This window comes from Cyprinodon tularosa, unplaced genomic scaffold (assembly GCF_016077235.1).
Source record: "Cyprinodon tularosa strain WSP-4 unplaced genomic scaffold, ASM1607723v1 ctg529, whole genome shotgun sequence".
NCBI classification, from domain to species: domain Eukaryota; kingdom Metazoa; phylum Chordata; class Actinopteri; order Cyprinodontiformes; family Cyprinodontidae; genus Cyprinodon; species Cyprinodon tularosa.
Window position 1 is genome coordinate 557,308 of NW_024039262.1, and position 15,171 is coordinate 572,478.

The 15,171-nt window shown below is 38.3% G+C and overlaps 1 protein-coding gene across 1 annotated transcript in view; it reads left to right on the forward strand.

Annotated features, from left to right (window-relative positions):
• Positions 1–15,171, forward strand: part of LOC119795966 (seizure 6-like protein) — a 199,611-nt gene that overhangs the window by 167,302 nt on the left and 17,138 nt on the right. Inside the window, exons 11-13 of the mRNA XM_038304232.1 lie at positions 4,202–4,396; positions 7,376–7,567; positions 11,647–11,841. Coding sequence (XP_038160160.1) covers positions 4,202–4,396; positions 7,376–7,567; positions 11,647–11,841 — 582 coding nt within the window. The remainder of the gene's footprint in view (positions 1–4,201; positions 4,397–7,375; positions 7,568–11,646; positions 11,842–15,171) is intronic.

Consider the following 15,171-nt stretch of genomic DNA (forward strand, 5'->3'; position numbering starts at 1 on the left):
CAGTATCACAACAACAATGGCGCCGTACTGTGTTGAATGGTTGCTGCTAATGCTACTCACCCGGCTGTCGGGCTTACAACAGAATCTTCTTCTTCTGGAATATCTCCAGGAAGAACAGAGCAATATCGACGACATAGTTCAGCACCTGAATTTGACTGAACCACGAAAATGGACCCGCAGGGCAACCATGTATAAATATTAGTGCGCATGCCCAACATTTCGTCACTTATTTTTGCTTTGGCACCACAGCGCCACTTACAGGCCTGGCATACATTTTGCAGCGTTTTCATGCATTCGTGTGGACGATCACATTTATTTTACGTCTCCGTCTTTACGGCAAACGTTTTGGAAAATATCACCGTTTCGTGTTTGTTTTGACTTCGTGTGGACGGGGCCATATTTTCAGTGAGAAAGAGTCTTGAGAAGTGAGGGTGTCAAGCCTTAAGAGCGTGTATTGCAGGAGGACCTCAGATGTCTTTTGAAGGGTTTCTTTGAGAGTGTCTTGGAGAGGGAGCTGGAGCCTTTAGAGCAGAGGTCAAGGGTTAGCGGTCGGGTGTCTGAATCTGGACCCACCTGCTGGCTAATCTGGACCCAACCTGATTTAAAACATTTATAAATTACCACGTTATCCGACAACAGTGTCAAACTTCACTTGCGCCACTTCTCCTGTTAATACGGTAACACCCTCCAGAGCGTCCCAGACCAGGCTACACGTGTGTGAGGGACCGAGCCAGCCAAGCATGACACAGTGGTGATTGTCAAGAAAACTGGCTTGTATTTCACCAAAGTAAAAATAATCCAAACAAAAATTTCAGGGCCCTTAAAAGAGGTCAAATGAAGAGACTAACAAAGGGCAACAAATATAAAGTTCAAACATATGAAACCTCAAACTAACTGAACAAACAAAAAACTGACCTGACACACAGCAAACAAAGAGGAATTAAATACTGGCTGATCAGACCAGACTGACACACTGAGGAAGAGGTAGGGAGAACATCTACACCAATTTAACAAAAGTAACTAAACAGTTAGCTTAAGGATTAAACTTAAATGACAATCATTAAACAAATTTAAAAAATGAGCAAATCACAAAAGTAAGAAGAAGAAATTATGTAACATATTTAAAATGTTGAGTCCATGGTCTTCCCCCATAGTGGAACTCCAGATGGTACCACCCAATCAGTCCATGATCATGTCAGCGACATTCTCCCAGTTGATTGCACTCCCACAACACCAGAAAAGAAAGCAGAAAATATAATAAGCATTTGACAAAATTAAATAAACAAAAGTTAACCAAATGTGCGCTCTACAATTGGAACTAATGTCTTCAATATTGTCAAAATAAACAAACCAATATATTTATGCTAGTGTGTATTAAAACTTATGAAAAAGTGGTTGTGTGTGGGGTTACTGACCATGTGACCATCACAACGTGATCCAAATGATCCAATGAGCTGCTGTCAGTCTGGGTTGCTGCTGCTGCTACTTTTAAACACAGCAGGCAAACCTGTGTCTAAAAGCCACCTGTGTCACATTTGGAAAATATGTTTCCATTGTGCACTTTCTAATTAGACCAGACTCTTGCCTGTTTAGTGAGATAAATTCTTTACATGTTCATTATTTGGTTCTAAAAGCTAAGAAAGAAACTAATAAAAATATGTACAACAGTCTGAGAACGAGCTCTGTAGGCAAACAAGATGGTGACTAAAGACTAAAAACTAATGGAACAACGAGAAGAAAGCAAAGTTGGTTCTGAAAGAGTAGACTGCTAACCCAGTTGTAGGTAGCCTTTTTTCTAAACTTTGTGTTGTGTTACAACCCGTCTACGGGTGTCCAAATCATGGAGCCTAGGTGGAAGTTCAACTGACTAAACTGATTGCGTTCCTACATCCACCTGCGACACAGCCAATCAGCTTTAAACCACACCTCCATGAAAGCCAATCAGCATCCAAAGTTCATCATAACAGGTCTCCTATCCGCAGCTCTTCTGCTCCTGTGTGCAGGTGGTGGTTGTGCTGTCTGACATCATTCAGATGACCCCATTTCAAACCACCTTCAGCTCCTCCTCCACCATCGTAGCTAAAGCTTCATCAGAGTGTCATTCCTCCCAGACTCTTACTGCATTCCGCATCTCATTTCAACTGGTCCGGCAGCAGACCGCCATGTTGAGCCTGGTTCTGCCAGAGGTTTCTTCCCAACGGGGAGTTTTTCCTCTCTACTGTCGCTTCATGCTTGCTCATCATGGACAGGTTCTCTCAACCTGTGTTATCCAACTGGACTTCCATCTTCCAGGTCCCTGAGTGAAGCTCTAGTATCAGCTCATGCAATCCACTAAATCTCAGCGTACCGTCTCGCTAACCATCAGTCTACAGACTGACCAACTTCATCTATCTCCACCAGTTTCAGGCCTGTGGGGCAACAGCCAGCGACGGCAGGTTTTATATCCGTCACCTCCAGGAGGTCATTTATTTATTTATTTACTTAATCAGGACAAAGGACATTAATGAACAATATTATACTTCTGTACAGATTTTTAATGAGCCAGGTTGTAGCATAGTTGCTAATTTACATCTGTCGTCCTGAGGCAGGAAGACAAAACAACACAAGATCACATAATACAATATCAGTCAAAACACATAGACACACGTTCAGACAATGACATTACAACAATAAAATTAGTAAGTGCATGACTGGGAGCTTTTAAGAAACTGTTTAAGGTGCTTTTTAAATGTGCAATAAGTTGCACATTCCCTGATGTTTGTTGGACATCTCCGTCATCATCTGGGGACCAAGCAGGGACAGGGACCTCCACACTCATATATACATAAGTTGACGTTGCCAGTTGTAACAGTCGTTAACTTTTTGTTTTCTCAAATTGCTGTTAACTTTTCCTCAGCCTTAAAATAAATGGAAAACAATTATCAAATTTCAGGGGTCACAAATAAAAAGACATTTTATGCCATAAAATAAGCAATTAAAGTAATTACATTTTAAAAGTGGTGGTTATTTAAAGGATATTGTAGTTATTTTTTGCCATATAGATTTTATTTATTATTTATATAGATTGAATTTTATATAGATTTTATGGCAATCTGGTTGACTTTTCTTTATTCAACTGGTTGGTTGAAGGGGGGCATGAAAACCTTCTATAAATCAAAAAGAGGGCAGACAAAGAAAAGTCTGAGAACCTCGCTGTATTAATTAGACCTAAAGGAGTAAAACATGTTGATGAAAAATTTGCATATCAAATGCTGGAGTTAATGAGTAATCATTTTAATTTAATTTTCCATTTAATACACTGGTCAGGTTTATCCTCATTATAGAAAAATCCTCCATACTGCAAAAAATGTAAATCTAAATAAGAATTAGTATTATTTTTTTAAATAAGTGCATTTTTTTCTTGAATTGAGCAGGTAAGTGAGACGCTTTCCCAATGGAACAAGACAATTTACATTTAAAATAAGAAAAAACTATTTTCCTTTTTCAGGTTAATAATATCTACTTGTCTTATTTTAAGAGTAAAAATAATAATTCCGTTGTCAAATAATTTGATTTACCTTCTAAAGTTAAGGGTAAATACATTTAATAAAATAAAAAAATTTCTTATTTCTAAATCATTTTTGCAGTGCAGTGCCAATAACTGTGAATACTGTTAAGACCAGTTACTTAAATAAATAATTAAGCTTTAATTTTTCCTGAATTTTCAGTAAAATCAAATATCCTGTCACTTTTGGACTTAACAAAAGCCTGTACCTTAGTTTTTAAACCTTTTTCAAATTCAGAGTTCTTGCAAATTTTTAAACCAAAGGGCCCTGACTTATTCTGCTTTCTTTATAATAAAAGAATACAGAGAAAATTTGTAATTTCTATGGGCATGTAACAGCTGCTGCAAGCTCCAGCTTCACTATGAGGCTGTCCTTGTGTGAATCCAGCTGAGAGGTGATATGTAAAGAGGATGGGGCAGAGATAAAATCCATCATTCTTTCCACGGTGGAGCAGCAGCACAATGAATCCATCCATCTTCTCAGTGAGAGTATCATGCCATGATCAGCTGTAGTGCTTCTGTTCACGCTGACTTTTTGACCCCTACTAATTGTGACAGAGATGGAAATGTTTATTGCAGCCAAGCATGGACCTCAGCGCCTGACCCCATCAAACCGGAGCTATTAAACAAACTCTTGTCTGTAATTTCTCTTCGCAGAGGTGTCCCGAAACGACTCCTGTCCCGATCTGCCTGAGATCCAGAACGGCTGGAAGACGACTTCACACGTTGCGTTAGTGCGAGGAGCCAGAATCACCTACCAGTGCGATCCTGGCTATGACCTGGTGGGGCGGGAGACCCTCACCTGTCAGCTGGACCTGTCCTGGAGCTTTCAGCCTCCCTTCTGTGAAAAAAGTCAGTTTTTCTCCATTGCATAATACTTTTTGAATAATTTCTGATTTGAACATTTTCCTGCTTAAAGCCCGAAAACTATCATGACTGATGACGTTATATACGTGAAGATAAAAAGAATAAACAGTTTACAGAGAAATGTAATATGCAGCGTCCAAACACGTTGACTCTTTTAGAGTTATTACAACTGGAGTGAGATATACACTATGTAAAGAGGTCATTTAACTCTAATTCAAAGTGGGAACAAAATGCACTCAGATTAGTGTTGAATTTAAAGGTATAGTGGAGGATATTTTTGAAGAAACCAGCACTCTCCATAAAAAAAAAACACACATGCACAATTCTGTACCTGCTCAAAGAGGGAACGACTATTAAACATAGAGAGCGTCCATTTCTCCTCTGTTTAGCAGTTGATTACTTTCAAAAAGAGCATAAGCATTCTTTCCACTATGTCAGACTCACCACCGGTAAGTGAAAATGGGGCCTTACATAAACATATCACCAGAATGATTGACAATAGGGATGACCAATTATTTTGATGATCCGCCAGGAAAAAGAAAATCCTCCACTATACCTTTAACCAGGCTCTGACTGATAATCTGTGATAGCGGGCGTTTGCCCGGTGGGCCGGTCCTAATTTCAGCGTGTGAGGGCCAACCCTCCTTAAAGGCATAGTATGCAACATTTTTCAGTTAATTAATGTGTTCCATAACGTTTTGGATGATTAAATGAGTCATTTCAGGTTGTACAAAGGTTTTCTCGGCCGCCCTGGTGGTCTGTAGGGGAAATACCGTACTTGCAATTGCAGGAGCCCTCGGCCCGCACCCGCAGGCTCAGAAGTCTCGCGCATCGCAAGAGTCGGTCTTGCTTTACGGCGAGAACTGCTACACGCCCCCAGTGAAAGGCATGCTCGTTGCTAGCGCAGTGCCGATATTTGTGCAGTTATCATGGCGGAACCAGAGAGAAAACAGCGAAATTTTCAAACTGGAATATTGGAACAAAATAGTCACTTACCGCAATAGACATGGTGATTCGTTGCGTTTGCCTGTCTGCTAAGCTCAAAACAACCGCGCCTGGCTTGACGGAGAAACCAGGAGAACAGCTGAGCATATTTACGACAGTGCACTTTTACTTTAGCCCTCTGGGGGGAGCCTCGCTGGAAAATCAACACCGGTTGCATAGTATACCTTTAAATCAGCTCTCACCTGTGACAGTAAATAACTGAAGGAGCTCAAGAAATAATCTAATGTAAACTACCTAAATGATGCATGCAGTATATATAGCCCCTACTTGTCATGCGCATCCTTGTGACGGTTGGCATTTTCTATTTCTTCAAACTAAAATCCTTGCAACAAACTAAATTATGATAAAACTAAAGTGCTTTCCTTATACCGAACTATGATGTTCCTCTTATATTTGGCAAATTGATGTTACTGTAGAATGTTTTGCAAAAATATGTAGCGGTGGATGATGGGGTTTTGCATCTAAAGGCCAACGTGCTTTGGTTACCAAAGTAACCAGTCTCTGGACAAGACTCCGCAGTACACCTACACCTTGTGGACAAAGGACATTCTTTTGAGGACCAGAATGTCCATATTCTGGATAAAGAAAATAGGTGGTTTGAGAGGGGCGTGAAGGAAGCCATCTATGTTAAGAGAGAAAAACCAACTTTAAACAGAGGTGGTGGACTCAGATTCCAGCTTCCAAAAACATACAATTCAATCATAGACATGATCCCTTCCAGATATCACCAAACCCCCCACCCCATCACAGAGGAACGAGGGACTTACCCGCTCCAGCCGGTGAACAATACCTCCTTAACGACCAACCCTTAACAATCATAGACAGGTTTCAGGTATTACAGGAGACAATCCCCCCCCCCCCCTTAATGACAATCCCCCCTTTAACGACCGACCCCTAGAATCATAGACAGGTTCAGATATTACAGGCTAACGATGGAACTAACGACCCATTCATCGGTTACCATTGCATGTTTCCAAGCGATACAAGGCGTTGTCTATATAAGACTCAAACTCACTGCGGATCCAGACATTTGAATTGAGAAAGCTTCCTGGAGAGGTGGCGAAACGTCTTCAGATCTTGAAAACCAAGTCCAGTGGATATTTTTTGAATTTTTTTTTTCCACTTGAGGATTTTGTAAAATTGAAACATTGACAACACAACATTATCATTTCAACTTTAAACAACATTATTATTCTATATTAAATAGCGAACAAATATGGAAAATAAAAACCATGACTGTTCTTTTGTAGATTTATGTATCACAAAACCTTCTTGACTTCACATATACCCAGAGATGGGTAGTAAACTAGTTATATTTACTTGAGTGACTCTAAAAAAAATAAAAATTAAAAATAAAAAGTGTTTTTGACCTGAATTTGAGATACTTTATAAAAGATTTAAAGGCACACAGTAAAAGCAATTTAGAAATTTGTTAAATTAAATGTATTTACCCTTAATTTGAGAAGGTAAATAAAAGGATTTGCCAATGGAATGATTATTTTCACCCTTAAAATAAGATAAATAGATATTATTAAGTTGAAAAAAGACAATGCACTATTTTTCCCTTATTTTAAATGTAAATTGTCTTGTTCCATTGGCAAAGCATCTAACTTACCTGCTCAATTCAATAAAAAAGGCACTTATTTTAAGAAAAAATTAGTTATTTAGATTTACATTTTTTGCAGTGCAGTTCTACCAGATACCATGGAAACACTGAATTTAAATGAACAAATCGCTTGTCTGAAGAATATTTTTCTAATTATTCTGTTTTTAGTAGATAGAAATTAATTTCATAATTCACCAAAAGTAGAAAACACACAGTTTATGTGGTCTCAACTAAGTATTTAACACTTGAACATTAAACAAAAGCCAAGATTATTCATTGCTGTACTTTTTGTATTAAGGAAATTAATCTAATCAAAGACTTTGCTGTTTTCTTTTTTATTCTCTTCCTCATAGTCATGTACTGTTCCGACCCGGGTCACGTGGAGCATTCGACCAGAACTCTGTCTGACCCTAAACTGTTGGTCGGCACAACCATTCAGTACAGCTGCAACCCCAGCTTCGTCATGCAGGGCGGAGCCACCATTACCTGTTATGGTCGTGAGCCAGGGACGCCCGTGTGGACTTCTCGACTTCCTCATTGTGTTTGTGAGTATCAGACAGGATTGTTAAAACTGTATCCTGCAGTTCAGTGTTGTTTTGGTCGATGATGACGAAATAATTTAATTGACGCTACTTTTTAATGACGATAACAAAAACTGACGAGCTAAACATGGATCTTTGATGACTTTGATGACTAAAACATGACTAGTCATAGGTTTGAGTTTTAGTCAATGAGACGGGACTGAATTAAAATTAGTGGGACGTTTAAGCTGCTTAATTTTGCTATAATCAGCTAAGCTAACTCTGTCAAACTGCTCTGATCTTACATGGAGCTCAGATTCTGCGCTTCATGCTCCGCTCTAATGGTTCGTTCTCAGTAGTATGGCTATTCCATCGCTACTTAATAAACTATATATCACTGATCATCAATTCAATTCAGTTCAGTTTATTTCTATAGCGCCAAGTCACAACACACGTCATCTCAAGGCACTTTACAGTTCAAAAGATCATCCAGTCAAATTGGTTCAAAGTTTTCCATCTAAGGAAAACCAGTTGATTGCATCGACTCATTGACCCAAATAAAATCCCTTACACTAAGCGTGCTTGTAGCGACAGTGGAGAGGAAAAACTCCCTTTTAACAGGAAGAAACCTCCAGCAGAACCAGGCTTAGTGTGAGCGGCCATCTGCAGAGGCCGACTGGGGTTCAAGGAGACAGAAGCAGAGATACAAAAAGCAGCTGTAAAAGGAAACACACAGCCAGGCAGATGAGCTCCGAGCCAGCTCCCATGTCAGAGGATGAAGAGAGCACATGCAGCCAGTCACAGTCAGAGAAACAGGACTACACTGGAAAACAGGCTGATCTCCAACATCTATAAACAAAGGTGTTGATGGCAGCAGCACAGCTGATATTTCTCTCCAGGATGGAGTCACAGCCAAACAGGAACAGACCAGATGAAGCTACTATGAGAAAAAGCAGAGAGAGCAGAACGTTAGAGATTGAACTAACAGATTCTGCAGAATAGGAGAACAGAGAGAGAATGAAGCAGAATGATGAAATGGGGGTCCCTATGTCCTCCAGCAGTCTAAGCCTATAGCAGCATAACTATAGAGATAGCTCAGGATAACCTGAGCCACTAACTATAAGCTTTATCAAAAAGGAAAGTTTTAAGCCTAGCCTTAAAAGTAAAAAGGGTGTCTCCCTCACGGACTAAAACTGGTAGTTGGTTCCACAGGAGAGGAGCCTGATAACTAAAAGATCTGCCTCCCATTCTACTTTTATAAATCCTAGGAATCACTAGTAAACCTGCAGATTGAGAGCGAAGTGCTCTGTTAGGAACATAAGGAACAATCAGATCTCTGATATCAGATGGAGCTTGGCCATTTAAGGCTACAGTGTGTAATAATTACAGGGATATACAGTCAGAAATGTAATATATTATACATAACCATGTTATTTATCATCATCTACGAGCTCAGCCTCTTAACCTTAATATTTGCGTTGCCTTAGAATTCGTTATTTATAATTACATAGGAGCGGGTCTCGCAGTCATGGAGGCAGACATCTTTGCACTATGGCAGCGCAGAGCCAACAAACTAGCGATTGCGAGATCGCCCATTACGCTCGAAAGTAACTACGGCAAGTTGAGAGAGATGAACTGAGACGGTACTGAACAATAGATGGCAGTATTAAAATTATCTATGTAAACAAACCTCATCACTTGAGAAGGTAGGTGATGCGGACGTCGTGGAAGACATTTTGTCCCGTAACGCTCGCCGTACTGTTGGGGGGGAGAAGCGGTGGGGGAGAGATGTTCATGTTGCTGTGGTCTGCAGTCTGAACGTTAGATGTCGCTGAAAATTACACACTGTAGCTTTAAGGCTTTATATTTACTTCTTCAAGCTCACATAAGTCAATACTAAACATTCTTTAAGGAATCCATAAATAATATCCAAGTAAAATATTTAATTAAATTCTCTTTTTTGGATAAAGAGCCAGATGAGAAGGTACATAGATCTTTGAATATTTCTCTCTGATTGTTCCCGTTGCTTTCTATTTAAATATGATGTAAATGTTTCCTTGTATTGACTACATTTTAGTTAGCATATGCATTAAATTTAGGTCTGGATTGCCATGGCATTACTGGCAATTATGTTCTATTTGCATTTTTTTTTTTTTTATCCTGTAAATTTAAAATCTACTTTTACCCCTGAGCAGAGGTAACTAATGTTAAAATTCTCAGAAATGAAACAAAAATAGCCAAAGTAGAAAGAAGAATGTTTTTGTTTCCTTTTTTGGAGCAATGAAGATTTTATTGATCTGAGTGTAATGCATAATTCATACTAAATCAGGAAGTGTTTGCTTTTGAAAGGAAACCTTGTATATCTAAAAGCATTCCTATGCCCAACAGCAATGATGAACATCAAAGCAGCATTCTATACCCAGCTATTGTAGTATCTAGGATAGAGCTGTCAGTCTGGTAAAGAATCTGGTTGTTATCCGAAATTGTAAAGGTTAACTTTTTTTTTGCAGCATAAAAATGACTAAAACTAGAATTTCAGACAAACTATCAATTAGTCCTAAAGACTAAATCTAAGATGGCTGTTAAAAACAACACTGCTGCAGTTCGATAAACAGTTACAGATAAAGCACTAATCTTATGGAGAGACTACAGTACTATGACCAAAAATTGCAATAGATTTATAGATGTCCATTGTACCTTATTTCAATTGATTCCTGAAAACCAGGCCTCTGACTCTCTATTTGAAGATAGCAGCCATTAGTAAACGTCTGCGTTTTCATTTCAGTACCTCTAGTAGCAAAACAATATATATAAAAAAACAGACTTAGAAAAATGACACCACTTTTTATTTTTCACATGCCTTTTAATGACAGGAAAAAACAAACAAACAAACAAAAAAAGTTGATATTTTTTAACCATATTTATTATCTTATTCGCTTTCAAGGTTTCTCAACATTTAGTGGAGAGGAAAAAAATGTAAATTGAAATTAGAAAAAAAATTCAATCCAAAAGCGAAATTTTGCAAATGTTTTAATCAACAAAGGAGCTTTACTTATCTGTTTTCTCAGTTTTTGGTGTGTGTGTTTTTTTTTTTTCTGTTTTCTTTTTTTGTTTCTTTTTATTAAAAGTTATAATATTGACAGTATCTATATTTTGAAAATTCATTTTGTTCAAATGCTTTTTTTTTAAATGTATAGAATTTTTTCTAATTTATTTTTTTGTATTGAGTTCATCGAATTTCATTCTTTTATTTTTTATATTTAGTTTGAATTGTATTCATTAATCTTTTAGATCACATTTTTCTTACCAATAGAAACGCTCACTATTGAATCTAAGTTGACCAATACATTGTTGTTGTTGTTATTTTCCATGTTGACCAATAGAAATGGGTCTTCAGTTCTTACTGAAGGAAATTTGCAAAGCTAAATCTGGACAACAACAAAAAAAAAAAATGAAAATATAAAATGTGATAAAACAGAAAAGTTAATTTCTTACATTTTTTTATTTTCTGAGTTGCTATTTTTTTTCTTTCGATTTTTTATTTAATGTGTTTTTTCAAAATTCCTTGATTGCGACACTAACGGAACCAAATCCGCTCCATGAATCTCCATTTGCTGTTGAACGATGAAGCTTGATGTAGCGGATAAATGGGGAACAGTGACTCTTTCCTGTTGCAGATCTATACGACAGGACAGGATGTGTTTGATTTCTTGGATCTCTCTTTTTCTATTTTTAATTTTTTTTTTATAAATAAATAAAAATCCCAGCATTTCAAAGCAGAAAGGGTCTTCCTCTTTTGCATTTCACCCTGGGTATTTTTTATGGCTGTTAATGTAAGTGTCAGGTGTTTGATATGTAAATGAAATGCTAATAGAGCGAACCAATCAGCCTTTAGCGACCAGGAGGAGGGGAAGAAGATTATCCTCGACTCATGTCACCTCAGCTACTGTTAGAGCCATCTGTGGAGCTCTAACACATACATAAAAAAATTATATATATATATATATATATATATATATATATATATATATATATATATATATATATATATATATATATATATAAGCATTAAAATCTTTTCTTGTTTTGTTTTTCTCTTGCAGCTGAGGAAGCAGTTTCCTGTAAGAACCCTGGTATCCCTCATGAAGGTTACCAGATCCTGTCCAAAAGGTTGTACTTGCCTGGAGAGTCACTCTCGTTTGTTTGTAACCAACATTATAAGCTCATAGGAGAGGGGACCATTAAATGCATCCTTGGGAACCCTTCATTTTGGAGTGGCCCTCTTCCTATCTGCAGGAGTAAGACTTTATTTTGAATTTGCTCTCTTCAATTTTATGGCCATTGTAAGCTTTTTAGACATGCAGGATATTGTTTCCCTGTAATAGCTCTGTAGCATCCAATCACGTAATCAGGAATAGTACACCCAAAACATGATTAGCCTTCATTTTCTACTCACCCCCATGCTGAACAACACTCTGGAGTACTTTTTTGATATCTCAAATGCATCTGGAGATCTGGGAGGCTTCTTGCTGTCTGCTGACATTCAAATAATGGAGGTCTATGGTGACCGAGACAGAAAGGTCCATAAAAGTCCACAAAAAACGTGTCAATATTCCTCCATACTGCTCGTCCAATGTATTCCAAGTGTCCTGAGTGGGTAGCGTCCATAATTTACTCGAAACAAAGTCATTTAGAATGTTTTTAGAGCATAAACAGTAGTGTATTGGATTTCCTGAAAGCGCGTTTACGACGCTACTTCCTCAACACTGAAGTCCTCAGACATTTTTCTTTCATTGTTTCTTTCTTTGCACAGGTAAACAGCACATTTCTTCTTCTACGCTTGCGTTATCGGCAGAGCAGACACTGAATGCGCACTTTCGTCTGGTTTGGTCTGCCGCGGTTTCTGTAGACTTGTGAACGCGCTTTTAGGAAATCCTATACACTACTGTTTATGCTCTAAAAACATTCTAAATGACTTTGTTTCGAGTAAATTCTGGATGCTACCCACTCAGGACACTTGGAATACATTGGACGAGCAGTATGGAGGAATATTGACACGTTTTTTGTGGACTTTTATGGACCTTTCTGTCTCGGGCACCATAGACCTCCATTATTTGAATGTCAGCAGACAGCAAGAAGCCTCCCAGATCTCCAGATGCATTTGAGATATCAAAAAAGTACTCCAGAGTGTTGTTCAGCATGGGGGTGAGTAGAAAATGAAGGCTAATCATGTTTTGGTTGTACTATTCCTTTAATAAATGAAATAGCCCAGGCTAATAGTATAACATCATATCCAAGTACCTCTTTCAGAATCAAGACATGTTAAAAATGTTGATGCTGAGGTTGTGTTTTAATTTTTTTAGATTATATTAAAGGGGTCATAGAATGATTATATAGGGCAGGGGTAACCAATTAATAATCAGCTGGGTCCGAATTAAGAAAACCATCAACCAGTAAAGATCTGGAGACATTTTTAATTATAATCTTTTACTTTATACATAATAACACTGAAATAAAAGGACGTGTTTATGCATCCATGTTATACATTGACTTTTTAAATAATATTACAGCTTTATTCTAGTAATATTACTTTAATCAATTTTATTCAGTTTAATTATATAGCACCAATTCCCAACATGTCATCTCAAGGCAGTTTACAGCTCACCAGATCATCCAGTCAAATTGATTTAAAGTTTTCTATCTAAGAAAACCAGTTGATTGCATCGAATCATTGACTCAAATGCAATCCCTTACACTAAGCATGCTTGTAGAGACAGTGGAGAGGAAAAATGTCCTTTTAAGAGGAAGAAACTTCCAGCAGAACCAGACTAGTGTTCAAGGAGACATACAGAAAGAAGCATAGATACAAAAAGTAACTGTCAACGAGCACCACAGGCGGCTCCATCCAGGAAACACACCCAGATTAGCTCCGAGCCAGCTCCAATGTCTGAGTATAAAGAGAACACATCCAGCCAGTCAGAGAAACAGGACTACACTGAAAAACAGGCCGATCTCCAACATCTATAAACAAAGATATTTCTGATATTTCTCTCCAGGATGGAGTCACAGCCAAACAGGAACAAACGAGGCAAAGCTATTACGAGAAAGAGCAGAGAGACAAACAGATTCTGCAGAGTGGGAGAAAAGAGATAGAATGATGAAAAACAGGCCCCTATGTCCTCCAGCAGTCTAAGCCTATAGCAGCATAACTATAGAGATAGCTCAGGATAACCTGAGCCACTCTAACTTTAAGCTTTATCAAAAAGCAAAGTCCTTACAATGTTATGCCTTTATTCTTGTAATTCTGCTACCTTATTGTTATATTACAGCCTGTCAAATAACAAATTCTCTTTATTATGGCCCAATACTTCGTTGTAGAAAAACAATGTCTGAACTTAATTTGCTCATTTTTATAGAATTCTTATTTACAGGTGCTGGTCATAAAATTAGAATATCATGAAAAAGTAGATTGATTTCAGTAATTCCATTTAAAAAGTGAAACTTGTATATTATATTCATACATTACATACAAACTCATATATTTCAGATGTTTATTTTGTTTAATTTTGATGATTACAAATGACAACAAATGAAAATCTCAAATTCATCATATCAGAAAATTAGAATATTGTGAAAAGGTTCAAAATTGATGGCCCCTGGTGCCACACTCTAATCAGCTATTTAACTCAAACCACCTGCAAAAGCCTTTAAATGGTCTTTCAGTCTAGTTCTATAGGCTACACAATCATGGGGAAGACTGCTGACTTGACAGTTGTCCAAAAGACGACCATCGACACCTTGCACAAGGAGGGCAAGACACAAAAGGTCATCGCTAAAGAGGCTGGCTGTTCACAGAGCTCAGTGTCCAAGCACATTAATAGAGAGGCGAAGGGAAGGAAAAGATGTGGTCGAAAAAAGTGTACAAGCAAGAGAGATAACCGCACCCTGGAGAGGATTGTGAAACAAAACCCCTTCAAAAATGTGGGGGAGATTCACAAAGAGTGGACTGCAGCTGGAGTGAGTGCTTCAAGAACCACCACACACAGACGTATGAAAGACATCGGTTTCTGCTGTCGCATTCCTTGTGTCAAGCCACTCTTGAACCACAGACAGCGTCAGAAGCGTCTAAAGAGAAACAGGACTGGACTGCTGGTGAGTGGTCCAAAGTCATGTTCTCTGATGAAAGTAAATTTTGCATTTCCTTTGGAAATCAAGGTCCCAGAGTCTGGAGGAAAAGAAGAGAGGCACTTCATCCACGTTGCTTGAAGTCCAGTGTAAAGTTTCCACAGTCAGTGATGGTTTGGGGTGCCATGTCATCTGCTGGTGTTGGTCCATTGTGTTTTCTGAGGTCCAGGGTCAACGCAGCCACATACCAGGAAGTTTTAGAGCACTTCATGCTTCCTGCAGCTGACCAACTTTTTGGAGATGCAGATTTCATTTTCCAACAGGACTTGGCACCTGCACACAGTGCCAAAGCTACCAGTACCTGGTTGAAGGACCATGGTATCCCTGTTCTTAATTGGCCAGCAAACTCTCCTGACCTTAACCCCATAGAAAATCTATGGGGTATTGTGAAGAAGAAGATGCAATACACCAGACCCAACAATTCAGAAGAGCTAAAAGCCACT